Source organism: Podarcis filfolensis (assembly GCF_964270895.1).
Source record: "Podarcis filfolensis genome assembly, chromosome: 17".
Taxonomy (NCBI): Eukaryota; Metazoa; Chordata; class Lepidosauria; order Squamata; family Lacertidae; genus Podarcis; species Podarcis filfolensis.
The window spans coordinates 14592199-14613578 of NC_139621.1; the positions used below are offsets into that span (position 1 = coordinate 14592199).

At 43.3% G+C, this 21380-nt stretch overlaps 1 protein-coding gene and 1 long non-coding RNA gene across 2 annotated transcripts in view; one reads left to right on the forward strand and one right to left on the reverse strand.

Moving 5' to 3' along the window:
- DENND4C (DENN domain containing 4C) overlaps nucleotides 1-21380 on the reverse strand; it is a 92267-nt gene that overhangs the window by 60615 nt on the left and 10272 nt on the right. Inside the window, exons 2-5 of the mRNA XM_083592679.1 lie at nucleotides 8713-9036; nucleotides 5289-5541; nucleotides 3090-3159; nucleotides 567-736 (exon numbers count right to left, since the gene is read on the reverse strand). Coding sequence (XP_083448805.1) covers nucleotides 567-736; nucleotides 3090-3159; nucleotides 5289-5541; nucleotides 8713-9017 — 798 coding nt within the window. The 5' untranslated portion in view covers nucleotides 9018-9036. The remainder of the gene's footprint in view (nucleotides 1-566; nucleotides 737-3089; nucleotides 3160-5288; nucleotides 5542-8712; nucleotides 9037-21380) is intronic.
- Nucleotides 1-21380, forward strand: part of LOC310753144 — a 356996-nt gene that overhangs the window by 3230 nt on the left and 332386 nt on the right. The window lies entirely within an intron of this gene.

A 21380-nucleotide genomic window follows, 5' to 3' on the forward strand; every position in this document is an offset into this window, starting at 1 on the left:
TTAAATCTATTCAGGTTGTGTCCCGCGGCGACCCGGAAGTACCAGAAAGGTTTACTTCCGGGTTTCGCCACTCGCGCACACTCAAAATGACATCACGCGCATGCGCAGAAGCGGTGAATCACGACCCGTGCACACGCAGACGCGGGTTGCATTCTGCTCATGTTTCGAATGAGGCTCCAGAACAGATCCTGTTCGCAACCAGAGGTACCACTTTATTTGACTTTTAGAAGACATCTGAAGGCAGCCCTGTTTAGGGAAGTTTTTTTAATATTTGATGGTTTACTGTGCTTAATGCTTTTAATTTGTTTGAAGCTGCCTAGAGTGGCTGGAGAAACCCAGTCAGGTGAGCAGCATATTATTAACAACAACAACAACAACAACAACACCATCATCATCATTTCTGGAGTAAAATATTATCTAACATGTATATTAAACCGGGATGCAATATGACAATTTCACAGGTCAAGGAACTATGCAGGTTTGGCTTTGATATGCAATAAGAAAGGAAAACAGAAGATTCTAACTGTGACATATGAAAACAGAATGCTACGGTTCTCAAGACATACCTTTTCTGCACTTGAGGCAGTCAGAACAAATGTTGAGAATACAGGCAGCGGGTATTTGGTTTGAGGGTCCCAGCATTCAATGGTGGCCCCCATTGGAAGACAGAAGAGAGGTACAGATTCTGATAAGGGGAATGACTCATAGTCATCTTCTGGGTATCTGAATATCAAGCCTTTCCAAAGGGAAAACAATGAGATACAAGCATGTTTCGCGTTATCTTACTCTGTATGGAGATAACAGAATATACGTATAGAGCAATGTTAAATGGCCATGGTCATGTGTTCGAGCCTCATTCTGGGCGAAAGATTCCTGAATTGCAGGGGGTTGGAAGAGATGAGCCTCATTGTCCAACTCCACAATTCTATGATTCTCCCACATTTGAAGGACATTCATCTTAGCCAGGGATGGGGGCACAAAAATGGGACAGGGGTCCTTCTCTTTTTTGCTTCACCAACTCCAGGCAGGCTGAGGGGCAGGAGGGTCAAACCCTTTGGGGGATCTACAGGGTTTGGGATCCAAAAGGTTGCAATTCTCCTGCTCCTCACCTGAAGTGCCCTGTTTTGAAGCCTGGCAACGCCTACTGATGGAAGGAGAACCAACAGCTGGAGCTTATAGCCCACCAAAGCTGAAGCCTCTCCAGAGTCGAACCCACCAGTACCACCAGCGCTCTTTTCTGCCAGCAGAGAAGACACCATAAATCACCTTACCCCATCACCAGTGATCAGCACCAGGGAGTTAAGGGTTGCACTCACAAAGTAAGAAAAAACCTGGATAAGGCTGTATGGTATCAGGAGCAAAAACCCATGACTAATCCACATAACGTGATTGGAAAGCATGTTGCAAAACAAAATTCAAAACCATTATGGGTTTTTTTTTTAAACAACCATTTAGGCAGCCATGTATCATGAACTTCTGCTTCTAAGTGAAAATTTGGCTTTAAGCCATAAGGGAGGCTGCATAAAAGTTCCAAGCAACGATTGGATCACCTTGGATCAAATCTATGCTTCCAGGTGTCATAAGAAAGCTGCGGAGATAGCGCAGGATAGCACGCACCCCGGAAATTATCTCTTTCAGCTTCTGCCTTCTAGAAAAAGGTACAGGTTTATAAAGACTAGGACTAGCCGTCTGAGAAACTGTTTCTATCCAAATGCGATTTTGGTTTTAAACGCAGTGTAAGGTAGTCTCTATGGGAGTATATGGTATTTAATTATGGGGTATCAGAGTTTTTAGGGGGTTAACCAGGCTGGGATAGCTAGGATAGCAGGCGTGTTGGTTTTTGAATGTCTGGTGTAGATTTTTTCAATTTCGTTGTTCTGTATGAGACAATGACAATAAAGATTATCGTATCATATCGCTTGTGCCATTCAAACGGTTACATTATAAATTCGCCCCAAAGGAAAAAGCCAACACCTCTATGATCAGTGCTTTTTGCTATGGCACGCTGGAACATTAAAAAACAAGCTATTGCGTTTGCCCATTTGCCTTAAGGAGTCAGAATGGTTGCACTAGCCGAACCTCTGGAACGGATGAGCAGGGAGGAAAAAGTCCTGTTGCATCTGCTGGCTCAGTGCTAACTGGCCAACGATTCCATGCCGACAGGCCCGTCCCCCTTACCCCATGCTTCTCATGTTGTTATTTTGTAAGGAACTCTTGGGGTTAAGAGCAACATCTTGGGGCAATAAACAGAGTTTCCCCAGTTATTCCTGGCTGCTGCTCCTTCACGGAACTGTGAACACACTTCCAAGCTTCTCCATCCATAGTCCTTTCTGGCTTTACAATTTCTAATTCATTTATTTTGCAGATTCTGCAAAATTCGCTTCGGTTGAAATGAAATCCAGTGGGTCGAATAGTGTTCTGGAGAGACCCGGGTTCAAATCTTCACTCGAGGTGATGAAAGGAATAAAAGGGGGCAGGGCGCAATGAGAAACCCACGTACACTGCTCTGAGTCCAGTGGAGGAAGGATGGCAGAATACAAAGAGCAATGTATAATCAAACGTCTTTATTCAATGAAGTGGATGGTGTTTAAGGTGGAGTAGTGGAAGCTCTTTGGCATCAAGAAATCCCAGCCGGCAAATTCAGTAAGCAGCAAAGTAATTTAAAGTAAATTTAAGGTAAAGGTTCCTTTGACCGTTAGGTCCAGTTGCGGACGACTCTGGGGTTGCGCGCTCATCTCGCTCTATAGGCCGAAGGAACCAGCGTTTGTCCGCAGACAGCTTCCGGGTCATGTGGCCAGCAGGACTAAGGCGCTTCTGGCGAAACCAGAGCAGCTCACGGAAATGCCGTTTACCTTCCCGCCAGAGCGGTACCTATTTATCTACTTGCACTTGACGTGCTTTCAAACTGCTAGGTTGGTAGGAGCAGGGACCAAACAATGTGAGCTCACCCGTCGCATGGATTCAAACAGCTGACCTTCTGATTGGCAAGCTCTTGGCTCTGTGGTTTAGACCACAGCGCCACCTGCATCCCAAAGTAAATTTAAATCAGTGCTAATATTATCTGCAGTATATGGAAATAAATAACTTACCAGCTTTGTATGCGATGGAGTTCGAAGCTGGAACGGACTTCTTATAACACAGGTATACACTGGAACCCCACTGCGAAGGTACCAAAAATTAGATCATCACCGAAGTCAGTGCGTGGGAGAAGGAGAAAGCACCAAACATCACAGGAGAACGGCTTGCCTTTCAAAACCCTCCCAGAGCCAATTGCATACCAAAAAAATTGTTCACGCCTTCACATATATCAGTGGCCGGATTCTACTGAAGTCACCAGTTGATGCTGCAGTCAGTCTTTAGATGTAAGACCATAGGGGAAAAAAACCAACCTACCAGGACAGGTGAATATATATATATATATATATATATATATATATACCCCGCGCTCCCCAGCCAGAGCCGGGCCCAGGGCGGCTAACACCAATAAAATTCAGAGTAAAAACATAATAGGGGGAAACGGGGGGACGGGGGACGGGACCTAATTTAAAATACAATTTAAAATGCAGCCTCATTTTAAAAGTAGCTGATAAATTAATACCATAGGGGAGGGAAGCATAGGGGTCAGACCGAGTCCAAACCGAAGGCCAGGCGGAACAGCTCTGTCTTGCAGGCCCTGCGGAAAGATGTCAAGTCCCGCAGGGCCCTAGTCTCTTGTGACAGAGACTGTTCCACCACGTCGGGGCCAGTGCTGAAAATGCCCTGGCCCTAACTGAAACCAATAACTAATAATAACTAACTAATAATAACCCTAACTAATAATAATAATAATAATAATAATAATAATAATTATAATAATTATACCCCGCCCATCTGGCTGGGACGGCTTCCAACAAAAGATTAAAAGTACATTAAAACATCAGTCATTAAAAACGTCCCTAAACAGGGCTGCCTTCACTCTGCTAGCACTTTCTTTCTACACTGAGGACCATCTCTACTTTTTTTTTTCTTTTAGGACTTCCGGTTCAGCTGCGGACTAGGGCAGGCGGCGGAAACCGCTTGTCCATACCGCTGTGAGGGGCCTGGAAGGGAGCACGGGCAAAGCACCTTCTCCAAACAGCCTGAAAGAAAACGTTCGGGTTCCGGAAGGAGCCCTCGGAGCTCCGAAATCAAGAGCAGACATACAGCGCGATCAAGACCCACAGCAAACTGCCTCAGGAGCCGCCATTGAAGCAGCGGTTCCTCCAAAAATAAAAGAAATTTGGACCAATTTGAAAAGGTAATTTTTTTTTTAAGAAGAATAAACTAACTGGATCCACACCAGGGTGGTAAAGGTTTTCTTTTAAAAAAAATCTTATTAATTTTTCACAAACAAAAAAACTTTGCAAATGTTAACATAAACCATAAGTTACTTTATCAATTAACTTTCCTGTCCTCCCCTTTCATGGTTTCCATATTCACCTTTAAATGTTGCATATTTTGCCTATGCTATTCAATGCATTCAATTTACCCTATTTAGAACGGCCTCCTTATGAAAATAAGACACGTAAAGTATCTCAGCATAGTGTTTTATCTCTTCCCGCTTCACTCCTGATCTGTATATTTGTGGTAAAAAGGGAAGGAAAGACTAGTTCTGCTCTGTCTTGTATGGTACAGTTTCAGGGAGTCAGGCAAGTGCTAAAATTCAACCCCACACCAATATGTTCTAAACTGGATTCTACTGACCCTGTGCCTACACTTCAGTAGCGTTATCTGAAAAACTACTTTGAAAAGGCATTTTACTTTCATGTATATCACCACAAACACAGCAATATATTTATTTTTAAGGCACTGGGGACTTTTGCAACTGGCTTATAACTCACAAACGAAGAACGCCAACAGTAAAATCAACTTCTTTCACTTCCACTTTAATAGCTCGGCTGTTATTCATGACAAAAGTAAAAGCTACTTTTTATCACTATAACACCAGCAGTCTTCCAAAGTTCAACTCTTCCCTCCTACCCTGTTCTTAAGAGAGAGAGAGAGAGAGAGAGAGAGAGAGAGAGTAGTTGGCTATCTCATAGATATGGATTCTGGCAGCAGAAGTGGAAGAAGGAAGAAATACAGAGCTGTGGAAAATGAAGTGACGCAAACTGTACTCAAGAGTTAAGTAAACTAGGTAAGAGTGCAATAAATACTTTATTATTATTGGAAAAAAACACTTTTAGCAGAAGCAACAAGCCCCAAAAGCATTTCTGCCCCCTCACCCCATTACAAAGCCAAAGTTTCAGACGACAACGTATTAATCTCACCATGCCACAATTCAAATTCTTATCGACTTTGCAGAATGTATGAGGCGGGGTTTCTCCTTTGCTGGTTACAATGACGCAGATGTCGGTAACGGCCAAGGAGTTTTGGGGTCGCACCGGGGGAGCCCTCCGAAAGGTGATGAAGATTCGCTGGGAAGTTGCCGAACTGTTGTTGACGTTCGCGCAACGGCCGTAGGGAGTAGCCTGGATCACCTCACAGCCCGGGATCAAGCGTTCCTTCCCTTCGTATAAAACTCTGCAAGCAGGGAGGAATAACGGACACAGGAACATTTCACACACATAGTACCAAATTATTTGCCAGTGCACTATTATAGAATTATATACCCTTCTCAACAGGATCCCTTTCAAGCACAAATACAGTGGTACCTCGGGTTACATACGCTTCAGGTTACATGCGCTTCAGGTTACAGACGCTGCTAACCCAGAAATAGTGCTTCAGGTTAAGAACTTTGCAGAGGGGCCACTAGGGGCGCATCAGAAGATGGCTGACAATAACATCTCTCCAACCCGCACAAGGTAATTAGGAGGCTGTGATGGGAGTAAATAGCCTCCCTACCCCCCCAAGTTTGTGGGGGGGCTGCCCTTGCCTGCTGTGCCCTATACCACCCCCGAATTTGTGGGGGTGGGGGCACTAGGCAGAATGCCCTTGTGCGGATTTCGGCGCTCCTGGACGCTGTCTCTGATCCGTGCCTCTAGCTGCAATAACTTCAAAAGAAACAATTAGGAGGAAGCGAATGCACATATTTCAAGGAAGGAGGGGGAGTAAAGACTGCTAACTGAAGAGATCTCTGAAAAACAAGACGAGTCGGAGGAACAAGACTAAATCATGAGAAGACTCACCAAGGCTCGGTATGGCAAAGGGACTGGATGGGGGAGGGGAAAAAAAACTTTCCTTTCTTTTCTCTATGTGATTAACCAAGAATCCCCCCCCCCCACAAGTCACAAGTCAGAAATGCCGTTTTAATGACTTAAGCTGTGGATTTATGACTGTGTGGAGATAACTTTCTAACCAAAGCATGTTTTAAGAAGACCGTGGAAAGTATAAGAGCTTTGGAATGACGCAGTAAAAAATACCGTTGCCATGTTGGCAAGTTCTGTCGGAGGACTTAAGTCTGGGAGGAGGATTAGAGCTGCTTTTATATTGTGGGTGAGACTCCTCAGAGGGACTTAAGAGCAACAGATCTGCGAGATGGAAAGAGCGATGTTATTTATGAAAGCGATGATATATGGAAACTATCTTGATATGAGGATTGGACGAACTGAAAAATTCACACAGGATTATAATTGGTGTTTATCAGTTTAAGGAGATTATCAGAAGAGATCATAAAGAAAAAAAGAAAAAAATATACGAACAAGATGAGATGTGGAAACAGCAAGATAAGACTGGATAGAATTATGAACATTATTTGGACTGATTTGGACATTAACGCAGTAGCAAGATGATCGGAATCCCCCTTCAGAACTTGAAATATGGGTCCCCTCAACAAAAATTTAAAATTCGGCTTTGTAATTCGGAATTTATGTGATGTGATTTGATTTGATTTGATTGGTCGGTTAATAAAAATTATTTTTTAAAAAAAGAACTTTGCTTCACGATAAGAACAGAAATCGGGCTCCGGCGGCGCGGCAGCAGCAGCAGGCCCCATTAGCTAAAGTGGTGCTTCAGGTTAAGAACAATTTCAAGTTAAGAACAGACCCCCGGAACGAATTAAGTACTTAACCTGAGGTACCACTGTAATGATTCTCAAGGAATACCGAAAGAATTCCCATTGAGTGCTGCTTTTCCATGAAGACGGTTTTGTGAAGAGCATTGTGGAAACTAGAGATGGGCGATATCTGGCTTTCAACATAGTGATAGATCACCGGCTAAGCATCGTAATTTTGGCTGCACCTGTTTTTGTGATACGTTGCCTCTGCATGAGGCAGGAGAGAGCTAAGCCGGCAGAGTTAATGGGGGCTGCAGGAATCGAGAGACGGCTTCACGGTTTCCCCCACATTTTGTGTGTGTGCGTGCGCTCGTGTGCTATGCAAAAATCACATTATGATTTGCTATATATTGCCAGGCAAAAAAAAAGATGAAACTGATATCACAATATGGATTTCACAACAGGATTTGGATGATACCGTATTTTTCGCTCTATTAGATGCACCGGATGATTGAACACACCTAGTTTTTAGGGGGGGGAAACAAGAAATAAGAAAGGAACGCAAAGCATCCTGAGGTAAGAGGGAGCGCTCCTCCATCTTCGCTCAGGAGGCTTTGCGGGGCTACCCCTGAAGCCAGGAGAGCAAGCAGGATCAGTGCGCACCAATCCCTCTTGCCCTCCTGGCTTCAGCGAAAGCAAGCCTACTGGCTTTCCTCCCGCAAGAGCCACACACTCTTTAAAGGGGCTTTTCTGGGAGGTGGGGGAAGGGCAGCCCTTCTCCCTCCTCGGGAAAAGCCCCCACACGCTCCACGCGGCTCTTTAAAGGGAGCGCCGACAGAGCCTCCCGCCTGCATTCACTACATAAGATGCACACACATTTCCCCTTACTTTTTAGGAGGGGAAAAGTGCGTCTTATAGAGCGAAAAATACGGTACATCACCCAGCCCTAGCACACCTCATGACCTAACACACAACATCACCAAAGCGCAGCTTCTGATTGGCCTCCTGCAGCCAATCGGAAGCTGCAGAAGCCCCATCGGACGTTCGGGTTCCAAGGAACGATTCATAAACTGGAACACTAAATTCTGGGTTTGCGGCGTCAAGGAGCCAAGGTATGACTGTACTTACATTCTTTCAAACATGTACAGTTTTGGATAGGACAGGCTGTCAGGAGTTTCAATCCTGAAAGTCTTTTTTTTTTAAAAAAAAAAAGCAAAACCACAATTTTATCTCCCACACTGATGCAGCTCAACGACTAACAGGTCCTTTTCCGAGCGTATGTTTCCGAGCACAATTCAAAGTGTTGGTGTTGACCTTTAAAGCCCTAAACGGCCTCGGCCCAGTAGACCTGAAGGCGCATCTCAACCCCCATCGCTCTGCCCAGACGCTGAGGTCCAGCGCCGAGGGCCTTCTGGCGGTTCCCTCATTGCGAGAGGCAAAGCTACAGGGAACCAGGCAGAGGGCCTTCTCGGTGGTGGCGCCCACCCTGTGGAACGCCCTCCCAGCAGATGTCAAAGAGATAAACAACTACTTGACATTCAGAAGACATCTGAAGGCAGTCCTGTTCAGGGAAGTTTTTAATGACATCTTAGTCTATTTTTTGTCTTTGTGGAAGCCGCCCAGAGTGGCTGGGGAAACCCAGCCAGATGGGCGGGGTACAAATAATAAATTATTATCATTATTAATTATTATTATTATTATTATTATTATTATTATTATTATTATTATTATTATTCTGTTTTCACCGCAACACTGCTCACCCAATGTCCGTAAGAGGCGGCTTATCCCTGCTTCTCTTGTAACACAGAAAGAGCTCCGGACTTTTGAGACTCCCATAGTTCAGGTTGGCCTGAAGTGCTGTGGGGGTTGCTTCAACACAGGTGTATCCCTCGGGAACGGTTTCTCCCGCTGACTTGATGATGATAGCAAGATCTGTGATGGGAGCTTTGGGGCCAACCGACTTTGTTTCAGAGCGATTTACTTCTTGGTCCAGAAGCGTTGACGTATCTGTGAGTCCAGCCACTACAAAATAGTCCACCACTCTTGGGCCTTTATCCTCTATCATAATTGTGCTGGGGGAATTCCTGCAAAAGATGAATGGAAATCAGGTTAAGAACCATCTTTTTAAAAACAAAAACACAACAAAAATGTGATAATTATTCCAGGCACACATGATTCTGAATGAAGATGGTAGGTCTATTCTAATTGCATAGGTAAGAGAATAACAGGAGAGTCATTTATTACATGAATCAACCCTTAAGGCGTGTTCACCATCCCAAAAGAACCTAGAGCATGGGTAGGCAAACTAAGGCCCGGGGGCCGGATCCAGCCCAATCGCCTTCTAAATCCGGCCCGCAGACAGTCCGGGAATCAGCGTGTTTTTACATGAGTAGAATGTCTCCTTTTATTTAAAATGCAGCTCTGGGTTATTTGTGGGGCATAGGAATTTGTTCTCCCCCCCCCTTCAAAATATAGTCTGGCCCCCCACAAGTTCTGAGGGACAGTGGACAGGCCCCCTGCTGAAAAAGTTTGCTGACCCCTGACCTAGAGGATGTTGATGGTGAGATTTCTGTCAGCAAGGGTGCCGGAATTCTGTCTCTCTTAATTTTATTCCAACACCCCCCCCAAAAAAAAATCCATATTCTGAAAGCATGCATTTTCATCTCTTTTGGTCAGCCAAAAAAAAAAAAGGTGGGGGGAGGAGGAAGAGAAGAATCAACCTGAACTTGTACATTAAGCTGAGTTACCGTATTTTTTGCTCTATAAGACTCAATTTAAGAGAGTCTTAAGTTATCAGATTGATGCTAGAGGCTCTTTAAGTAAGGGGAAATGTGTGTGCGTCTTATGGAGCGAATGCAGGCTGCGCAGCTATCCCAGAAGCCAGAACAGTGAGAGGGATCGCTGCTTTCGCTGCGCAGCGATCCCTCTTGCTGTTCTGGCTTCTGAGATGCAGAATATTTTTTTTCTTGTTTTCCTCCTCCAAAAACTAGTTGCGTCTTATGGTCTGGTGCGTCTTATAGAGCGAAAAATACGGTACATGAATTCAGATCATTGGTCCATCTTGCTCAGAATCGAGATCACAGGCAAATATTTGCTTGGGGGTTGAACAACAGAGGAAAGGGTTAAGAAACCTTTTGTGCTCTGACACCTGAGGCTTCTTAACCCTTTCCACTGTTGTCAAAAAAGGTTACTTATGTATGCCATAACTGCGGCCCGTGTATTGTTAAGCCCAAAAATGGAAAATGAGCAAGGTCCGAACCAAAGAGGAATGGCAACTTAAACTGATGGAATATGCGCAGCTTGTGGATCTAATTTATAGAATAAGAGAATAAGCAGAACATTCTTTTAAAGGAGATTGGGAAATGTTTATTGAATATATGGGGGGAAATTGTGTACACTTGAAAACATTGGCAGCTTTAAGATAAATCCAACGGTGTAAATAAGTTTTGATGGAAGTAATAATGGAATAGTGAATGGTTTAGTTTATATAAAATATGCAGGGATTTATGCTATGCAAAATGAACCAAGGAAAGAGAAGAAGGGAAGTCATTAATATTTTAAGGTTGTTTAAATGAATATTCTAAATTGTAAAAAGAAAAATAGTGTGTGCATGTGTGTGTGTAGAAAGAAACCTTTTGTGCCCCTTCTAACCCTTCAAATTGCAGCAGCGCTTGTTTTAAAACCACATTAAAAATATTCACAATAATTTATGTAATTTGTTCATCTGGCCTGAAACCAGAAGTCTCTTAACCGATTTGCAGTTAACCGCTTTGCCCTGTCCAACCATCCCCAAAACTGCTATGCTGCAGAGAGGCTACTGTCAACTTTTAAACATGAATGAATCTGGAATTATTCTATTCCTTGTAGATTTATCCATGGTGTCTCAGAAAGGAGTCATCTGAAACTCTCAGAAATAAGTCTTCCCTAAAATCTACCATTCCCCCCGCTGCTCTTCTTCGTGATCTCCACCTCTAATCTCAAAACCCCCTGTAATACCGCAAGTTATCAGATTGATGCTAGAGGCTCTTATGTAGCTCTTGTCCAAATCTATGACTGCTAATGCAAGAAGGGACTCATCTGAACAGTGATTTAGAAGAGCAAGCATCAAATAAAGGAACTGTTAATGCAAGGAGCCTCTGTTCTAGGAAAGCCCTGATCTATAGGTAATGTAAAGGTAAAGGACCCCTGGTTGGTCAAGTCCAGTCAAAGGTGGCTATGGGGTTGCGGTACTCATCTCGCTTTCAGGCCGGTGTTTGTTCGCAGACAGCTTTCCGGGTCATGTGGCCAGCAGGACTAAACCACTTCTGGCGCAACAGGACACCGTGATGGAAACCAGAGCACATGGAAACGCCGTTTACCTTCCCGCAGCAGTGGTACCTATTTATGTACTTGCGCTGGTGTGCTTTTGAACTGCTAGGTTGGCAGGAGCTGGAACAGAGCAATGGGAGCTCACCCTGTCGCACGGGTTCAAACCGCCAACCTTCCTATCAGCAACCCCAAGAGGCTCTGGGGTTTAGACTACAGCACCACCCGTGTCCCTATTCCTGATATACAAACTGGGTTGTCACTGGCTTATTGCTCTCTTTCAAAACACTACAACCAGGGGACACCAAAGACCCAACATGTTATAAAACTGAAGATTCCCTCCCACATTCAAACATACAACTGACTGTCAAGTTTTGTGAAGAAGAAGATGAGTTTGGATTTGATATCCCGCTTTATCACTACCTGAAGGAGTCTCAAGGCAGCTAACATTCTCCTTTCCCTTCCTCCCCCACAACAAACACTCTGTGAGTGGGGCTGAGAGACTTCAGAGAAGTGTGACTAGCCCAAGGTCACCCAGCAGCTGCATGTGGAGGAGCGGGGAAGCAAACCCGGTTCACCAGATTACGAGTCCACCACTCTTAACCACACTGGCTCCAGTGTGACATCAAAAGCAGCGACTCTTCTCTCAATTTATTCATCAAAAACTCCAGTAGGTTCAATTTATTCACCAAAAACTCCAATAGGTTCAAAGCACTGGTAGAATTAACCCATCAAGCATCGTGCCAACATCTAGCAAGAGATAATTAATACATTTCCCTGCCTTATTTTTAGCACCCCTTTCTTCTGGAGACGTGAAAGAGCACCCATTCAGGTCTTTCTACTTCTGCTCAGGTGGCCTCAACAGACATACCAAGGGTTATTTGGGCGGCAGCAGGGGGCAAGTCTGTTCCTGCTTAACAGGAAAGATCTCCCTTAGCAGTTAATGCTCCTAAATTCTTGATAGAAAAGACATCATTCTTCTTTCACAGCCGAGGCTCTTCTGTGGGATGCTCCCCAGTTGACTCCTCTATGTGTAACTGAAACATATGCGTGTGTATGTGTGTGTAAGGTATTTTTATTTAGGCACACGTACACACAAACAAACCTCTCAGTGAACAGGGCACACAGATAAGGAAGATTCATGCAACTGCAGTTGCAATATTTATAGATATATCATAACTAAATGGGCAAGTACCATAGAGACACAGAGGCCTACAAATGGGAACAAACATTCATCAGATTATAACAAACAAGCCACTCCAGCTTCAAATTGTGTAAAATATTCCTTCAATAACTGTTGTTGTCGTTTAGTCGTGTCCGACTCTTCATGACCCCATGGACCAGAGCACGCCAGGCACTCCTGTCTTCCACTGCCTCCCACAGTTTTGTCAAACTCATGTTCGTAGCTTCGAGAACACTGTCCCACCATCTCGTCCTCTGTCATCCCTTTCTCCTTGTGCCCTCCATCTTTCCCCACATCAGGGTCTTTTCCAGGGAGTCTTCTCTTCTCATGACGTGGCCAAAATATTGGAACCTAAGCTTCAGGATCTGTCCTTCCAGTGAGCACTCAGGGCTGATTTCCTTCATAATGGATGGATTTGATCTTCTTGCAGTCCATGGGACTCTCAAAAGTCTCCTCCAGCACTATAATCCAAAAGCATCAATAACTACTAACATGTTTAATATCATTCATATATATATATATATATATATGCGCACAAAAGCTTGGACAGAGCAATGGGAGCTAACCCCGTCACACGGATTCAAACCACCAACCTTCCAATCAGCAAGCCCAAGAGGTTCAGTGGTTTAGACCACAGCGCCACCCAAACCTAGCAGTTTGAAAGCACGCCACTGCAAGTAGATAAATAGGTACCAATACGGCGGGAAGGTAAATGGCGTTTCCGTGTGCACTGGCTTCTGTCACGGTATCCCGTTGCACCAGAAGCGGTTTAGTCCTGCTGGCCACATGACCTGGAAAGCTGTCTGTGGATAAACGCTGGCTCCCTCGGTCTGAAAGCAAGATGAGCGCTGCAGCCCCATAGTTGAATTTGACTGCACTTAACCATCCAGGGGTCCCTTAATTTTCTTTTTATATATATTCAAATTTTAACCAAAGCAGCGGTATTTCTCTGCTCCAACATTGAGCTTATAGTTTCACCCCAATCCTGCCAGTCCTTTCCAATGCCCAACTGATGAGAGAAGTTATGACGAGGTAGCAAATGCACATTCTAAGAACTGGGATGGCTCCAAACACGGCCAACATGTCCATTCACAGCAAATACATATGCAGATTCCATTAACGTTATATTTCTCTGCAACAGAATAGCATGCAAAACCAAGTCTGCTTTCTCATATACAAATAATTTTCAACATGCTTGTTCCAGAGTATTTCTACACCACGTAGAAATCTTCTCTTCTATCACTTCCTATTAAGACAACACTTGCTCCAACTTTTGTAACCTGGAAATAGGTTAACACTTGATTTACATTAATTTAGAAAGGTAATAGCTTCTTATTAAATTACACTTAATTACCTCTTCCTAGTGAAAGCAAAACAAACTCAACAAGCTGCTTCCAAGTGGCCCTAACAACGTGAGCGCTCTCTCTCTCGCTGTGTGTGTGTGTTTGTGTGTATGTGTTTATGAAAAAGAGAGAAAGAGAAAATATTTGGAAATATCCATTACTGCACATTCCTTAAATCCTATAAGAGACACATTTTTAACAATTGGCATTATGTTCTTAATTATGCCACAGAACTTGGCTTCCAAATATTTCAACTTATCATAATTCAGTATGCAACAAAACTGCTAGCATTAAGCAACTGGTTGGACTTGTCTAGAGCAGCAGACTCCAGTCAATATGGAAATTCTTCAAGAAATGATACAATCCTCCTTCTCTACCCTCACGGCAGAAGGGTCTAATTCTTCCCCTCCCCACGTTCCCTTCTTGCTCCATACATGAGAACAGAGCTGACATTTATTAAGGACTGGAAATTTCTTATGGGCTTTTTGCGTGAGAGAGAAAATGAACTTGTAATATCTGGATTTGAAGATTGACAAAATACTGGTTTATAGAAGACAGAATGGCTGGATCCTAAGGAATGAATATCATATGTAGCTACAGGACAGAGAACAGGAAGTCCTTTTATTTTATTTTATTTCTTCCTTTTCTTTATTTTTTCCCCTTTCTTTTCTTCTTCTCTCGGTTTCTCTTTCTTTAGGTTTCTCCTTTCCTTGTCTTCCTCCTGATCTTGTTCTCTTTTAGACTAAGTAGCTGTTTTGTCTCAGTATATAACAAAAGGATACTTTGTAATGGGTATTTTTTTTGGGGGGGGGGATACAGTCGTACCTCGGAAGTCGAACAGAATCCGTTCCGGAAGTTTCTTCGACTTCCGAAACGTTCAGCTTCCAAAGCGCAACTTCTGATTGGCTGCAGGAACCTCCTGCAGCCAATCGGAAGCCCGTCGGATGTTCGGCTTCCGAAATAACATTCGAAAACTGGAACAATCACTTCTGGTTTTTGATCGTTTGGGAGCCAAAACGTTTGACTCCCGAGGCGTTCAGGAGCCAAGGTATGACAATATCTGTGTAGCCTCACAGCAGAGCAGAAGCGAATTTAGTCTGAGGAAGTTACAATAACAACAAAGATAACAGTAAGAGTTATTAACGTAAGTGGACTAATTCACCAAAATGTTTATTTTAGAGGATGTTATCAAGAAAGCACATACACAACAAACAAACGAAATCTTCCTTCAATATAGAGGAGCAGTGGGAAAGGCCACAGTAACACAAGAAATGGTTTATTTTAAAAATTAATTCCAACTTACACCAGCAGTATCCTATTTCACTACTTGCTAAATGTTCGTAACACTGACTTTCACAGCTAACAATGACTTTCACAGCTGTCAAATGGAACGTATCTGATTCCACGGTGTCAAGCGGAAATTGAAGGAAAGGGCGATATTATCCCTAGGAAATGGGGAAAGTGACTACACCGAGTATTCGTTGGAACAGCTGGTAAATATCCTAACAAGAACGACAATTTTCATTAGCATTTACTTTTTAATTGCAAACTTGACAGAGGTGAATTATCACTTCTTAAATTTAAGGTGTGATGAGTCACCTCAATCAGGTTTTTTTGTTTTTAATTCATCTTCCCCATAGACTGTGCTGTACGCAAACTCCACTGACTTGTCAGACAGGTTTCAGCAGAAAACCTTGGCACTAAGACTTTATAAGTCAGCATTTTTAAAAAAAAATAAGTTCCTTTCCGGCTTTTTCATTAAATGATCTAACCTCTATTGCAACCAAAACGTTCCAATAACGAAGGGCAACAAAGGGGAGACACCTGAGACAGAACTACAAATTATCCTTCCCTGCAGTTCCAATATTTACAAATACAACACTTCCTGGGTGGAAAAATGGCAGTCTCACATGCATCCTTAGGAAATTAATAATGTGGCGGAAATTGAAAAAAAGGAAACCTAAAGCGTTGTTAGTGAGGTTTTATGCCCTAATACACAGCTTTGGTAAAAACAACCACAAATTATAGGGCCCTCCAGGAAAGGGATCTTGGATCTTAATTACTGAAGAAAAACGGCTAAATATGTGGTCTATAATTGACGGCTTCTGCCAATTAGTGAGATGCAGTGTTAACTGTTCGTTTCCCCCTCCCCAATGGCATTTAACTAGATGTTTGTAGTAACCAGCAATGTCTTCTGCTTACGTCATATGAGATACCCCCCCTCCCCCCCAGGCACCTCCCACACCCTACAAAATAGCCCCTGAAGCTGAGAGAACCCCCTGAACTGTGTGTGCAGGGGGGAGGAGGGGTCATTCCATCCAGTAATCTGAAATCCTTGCCCTGACGGAATGGTTGGAAGCGCACAACATCGACTTCCTCCCCAAATCACGTGCATCCATTAAGGCAGCCTTTTTCTCCAAAGAAGACGTGGTTCGCCCCCTTCCTCAGTTAATCCCTACAGAAACCCTGTGAGGTAGGCGGAGAGGCTGTGATTGACTCCAAGGTCACCCACTGGCCTGAGATCCAGCGCCAAGGGCCTTCTGGCAGTTCCTTCATTGTGAGAAGCAAAGCTACAGGGAACCAGAGGGCCTTCTCGGTAGTGGCGCCCGCCCTGTGGAACGCCCTCTCATCAGATGTCAAAGAGATAAACAACTACCTGACATTCAGAAGTCATGTGAAGGCAGCCCTGTTCAGGGAAGTTTTTAATGTGTGACATCTTAGTGTATTTTTGGTCTTTGTGGAAGCCGCCCAGAGTGGCTGGGGAAACCCAGCCAGATGGGCAGGGTATAAATAAATTATTAGTCTTAGTATTAGTATTAGTATTAGTATTAGTATTAGTATTAGTATTAGTATTATAGGGCAGAGTGGGGATTAGAATCCTGATCTCCCAGGTGCTAGTCTGACACTCTAACCATTATACTACCCTACCTTCCTAGAGTACTGCTATGGGGCAACTATATCAAATTCCCCAGGTGCCAGGTACGTTTCACTACTAGCACAGGTCTAACGGAGACTACGTGAAGATTATGGCATTTATGTTTACTCTTTAAATTCTTTATTCCAGTTTGTCTGTTTTATTGGATCATAGTTGTATTCGAATGGTTTATATGGGCTTTTAAATTGTTTTAAACCAGGCTTCCTCAACCTCGGCCCTCCAGATGTTTCGAGACTACAATTCCCATCATCCCTGACCACTGGTCCTGCTAGCTAGGGGTCATGGGAGTTGTAGGCCAAAAACATCTGGAGGGCCGAGGTTGAGGAAGCCTGTTTTAAACCACTTAACTATTTAAGATCATAGGGTGACAAATAAGTAAGTTTGGAATGTCACTGTGCAACTATAGCAGGCAAAAAGCAGGCTAGGAATGCCAAGAGCCACAAAAACTGCTACACGTGCAGAGTGACACATTCTTTCTAAAATGTTTTTCTTTCCTAGGAAAAACCCCCTCAAAACAAGGTCTACAGAACTTACTATTATTTAGTATACATCTCTAGTACTCTTCAGTTAAAAGCAACAACTCGGGGGAAGTTTACAAAAGTGAAGCACAACAATTCAAAACACTCGATCCATTACTTTACATTTCTGTAAGCCAATACACCACATTTTTGAAGCTGAGGTTGCAGTTCCATTGCTCCTTGCCTGAGTGTAAGACCCATTTAACACAGTGGGACTTACCTCTGAGTAGACATAAGGAATGGTTTCTAAGTCAATCAAAACACCTGCGCATGAAGGGTGCACCCACCCACCCACCCACCCACTTATTAATAGATTTATAATCTTACAGATAAAATTCAAGGAGAATAAAAATGACTTAGACCTTTGGAATTTGGGTGCAAGACTGTAAGGAGTAAAGCAAGATGGGAGAATGGAAATCAAACTTGCTTGTGTCCATAGTGAGAATTCCCAGATGTAAAAATGTGTATTTTTTTAGTTCTTTGAACCGCACCTCCCAAATTTACTTCTCCCCCCCCCCCAATCCACAAATGGCAGTTATGGGAACCAGTTTCATTTTTACTTGATGATAGTCTCATGTTTATGAAAAGTTTATAATGTGAGTCAGGTTGGTTTCCACTGAATCATCACGTCAAAATCTTCAAGCAAAGCAAAAAAGGAAAAGGGGAAAAAATCAGTGCAAAGAAAAATGCCAGCAAGCATTCATCTCTCTACCATGTCAGCCTCGCATCATGCCACAATATACATAGCCACAACAGCTGTATGCAGCTTCCAGGACTCAGAATCCACAGCCCCAAGCAGTCCTAAAATGCAGTTTCCATTTGATATATTAGCCAGCTTTCTAATTGAAATATTTTCCGAAAGATGGTATACAATAGCTGATATAATCAGCTAAAAGGGATATGGGTGGCGCTGTGCTCTAAACCACTGAGCCTTGGGGCTTGCCGATTGGAAGGTTGGCAGTTTGAATCTGCATGACAGGGTGAGCTCCCATTGCTTCTGCCAGCCTAGCAGTTTGAAAGCATACCAGCTAGAGTAGATAAATAGGTACTGCTGCAGCAGGAAGGTAAATGGCGTTTCCATGCACTCTGGTTTCCGTCATGGTGCCAGAAGCAGTTTAGTCCTGCTGGCCACCTGACCCGGAAAGCTGTCTGTGGACAAACGCCGGCTCCCTCATCCTGAAAGCAAGATGAGCGCCGCAACCTCATAGTCACCTTTGACTGGACTTAACCGTCCAAGGGTCCTTTAGTATTCCCTTTTTACCTATAGTCAGCTAAAGGTAATCTCCAAAGTCAAAACCTATTTGAACCATTTCCCCCATCTAGCAATAGTACATTTTCAACTCCATCGAACCAGGCAGTACATTTAAACCACGTGGGTGGTTATTTTTATATTACACATTCTATTACCAAGCCAGGAGGATGAAAACTAACAAGTTACCAGGCTCATTTCTGCATATTAGACTCCTGCACAGAAAAGATCAATGGTTTGCAGCAAGCCTTTCCCATTTTGCTGGGCTGTTCACAACCACGGCAAAAGAAATCTTACAATGCCAAGCCTTTCCTACCCTCACTATTACTAGTGTGTTTCAAAACAATGTTATGTTGAGCAAACCATTTGCTGTTTGCGAGTAGGAGTGCACAAACACTATTGTTCCCATTTAAAGTTATCAAACTTGATATACTTGTGAAGCAAGATGAGCAGTGTTCGAAATTAGACAGGTGCTAGGTGCATTTTTATATGCCTGTTGTCTTTGTCCATGGAGTTTTCTTGGCAGGGATACTGGAGTGGCTTGCCGGTTCCTCCTCCAGGTGGATCACGTTTGGGCTAAACTCTCCACTATGACGTGTTCATCTTGGATGCCCTGCTCGGCATAGTTCATAACTTCTCTGAGTTATTCAAGCCCCTTCACCACGGCTTGGCAGTGATCCATAATTTCAGCCACGAAATTAAAAGACGCCTGCTTCTTGGGAGAAAAGCAATGACAAACTTAGACAGTATCTTAAAAAGCACCTTAAAAAGCAGAGACATCACCTTGCCAACAAAGGTCCGTATAGTTAAAGCTATGGTTTCCCCAGTAGTGATGTATGGAAGTGAGAGCTGGACCATAAAGAAGGCAGATCGCCAAAGAATTGATGCTTTTGAATTATGGTGCTGGAGGAGACTCTTGAGAGTCCCTTGGACTGCAAGAAGATCAAACCTATCCATTCTGAGGGAAATCAGCCCTGAGTGCTCACTGGAAGGACAGATCGTGAAGCTGAGACTCCAAGACTTTGGCCACATCATGTTGGGAAAGATGGAGGGCACAAGGAAAAGGGGATGACAGAGGCCGAGATGGTTGGACAGTGTTCTCGAAGCTACCAGCATGAGTTTGACTAAACTGTGGGAGGCAGCAGAAGACAGAATTGCCTGGCGTGCTCTGGTCCAGGGGGTCACGAAGAGTCAGACACGACTAAACAACAACAACAAGGTGCATTTTGCACCTGGCTATCAGACACCACGACCAAGAGAAGATGCCTGGATGCTAGGATGGTGCCTGACGTCTCCACCATCTGGAGGTGCATGCCTGGCAATCCTTGGATCTTGACTGTTTTCATACACTTAGTACCCTACCCTGTATAATTCTGTTATATTTTATCTGCACAATCAGAATGAATTTCAGGAACCAAAACCAGCCTGAGCAGGAGCTGAAAACAACGTTGTAGTTAATTGTTGTCGCTTGTCATCACTTACCCCACCCCGATGCCCTGCTCAAAGTTATGGAGAATATTATTGCTATAAATGGTCTGTGTCACCGTTACAAAAAAGAAGTTGGATTAGGCCAATATATATGTGAACTGTCCCTGAATCAAGTGACTTTTCTTCAAGTTCTCAAAGCTCTTAACCTAGCTCAAGGTTGTCCTCTGAACTATCCGGATGTCTAACTGAGAATCAATCAAAGTCAGTCCATCATTTGAAAAATAAGACACTGGAGCAGTCTTGCGCCAAAATGGCAACTAGACGTTCCATTTCGGCGACTGTAACCTTGGTTTAAGGAGCCATTTGGCACCTAGCTTATATATCTGAGTTTCTAAAACTGAAGATGAGTACAGTGGTACCTCGGGTTAAGTACTTAATTCGTTCTGGAGGTCCGTACTTAACCTGAAACTGTTCTTAACCTGAAGCACCACTTTAGCTAATGGGGCCTCCTGCTGCCGCCGCGCCACCAGAGCACGATTTCTGTTCTCATCCTGAAGCAAAGTTCTTAACCTGAGGTACTATTTCTAGGTTAGCGGAGTCTGTAACCTGAAATGTATGTAACCTGAAGCGCATGTAACCCGAGGTACCACTGTACTAGAACACGACGTACAAACACACAAAAACAACCCAAACACCAAACAAACTCCGAACCCTACAATGTAAAAGCCGTAGGAATGCAGAAAAGCTACAGTATTTTCTTCTTTATGGAAGTAACATCAAGACGCAATTGCAAATCATTCTGACACCGTTTTCTTCTGTGTGTCAGCGGAGCCTTATCAACCTCCAGATGGGGGGAAAGTCATTCACATCATATGCTTTCGACCGTTTCCATGATAAACACTCTGTTTAACAGCAAAGATATCTTCAATATGCAGAAGATATGCCGGTGAATTCAAAACTGAAACATGAATCACTGGAAGGGAAGTAAGGACGGCATTCTACAATAAGAGATACAGATGTCTTAAAAGCAGCTGTGGAGACAACATTAACATGTCCCTCTCCCCATTTTGGATATTTTTATTTATTTTCAAGAATAATATTTAGGTACAGAATAATTAAAATGCCTTCAACAGTAGAGACGTTTGTCATTTTTAAGTCAGTAACAGTTATATAGCAAAGAACATTGACCCCCCTTTTTTTAAAAAAAAAGGTCATAACCAAAAACTAGAAAAAAGTGGGAGGTTAACTTTAAATTCACTGTTAGCTGCGAAAAATGACTAGAATCTGTATACCTCAGACATTTATATGCATTATTACATCTCTGATAAGCCATTCCATTTATCAGATATTCCAATATGAAAACTCTAGCATTACAACTGGACCATTTTATAACATGGATATTAAAATCTGGTTTACAGAGTAGTCCAAGTAATATCTCAAAATTGAAGGGCTACAGTTACTATGAAA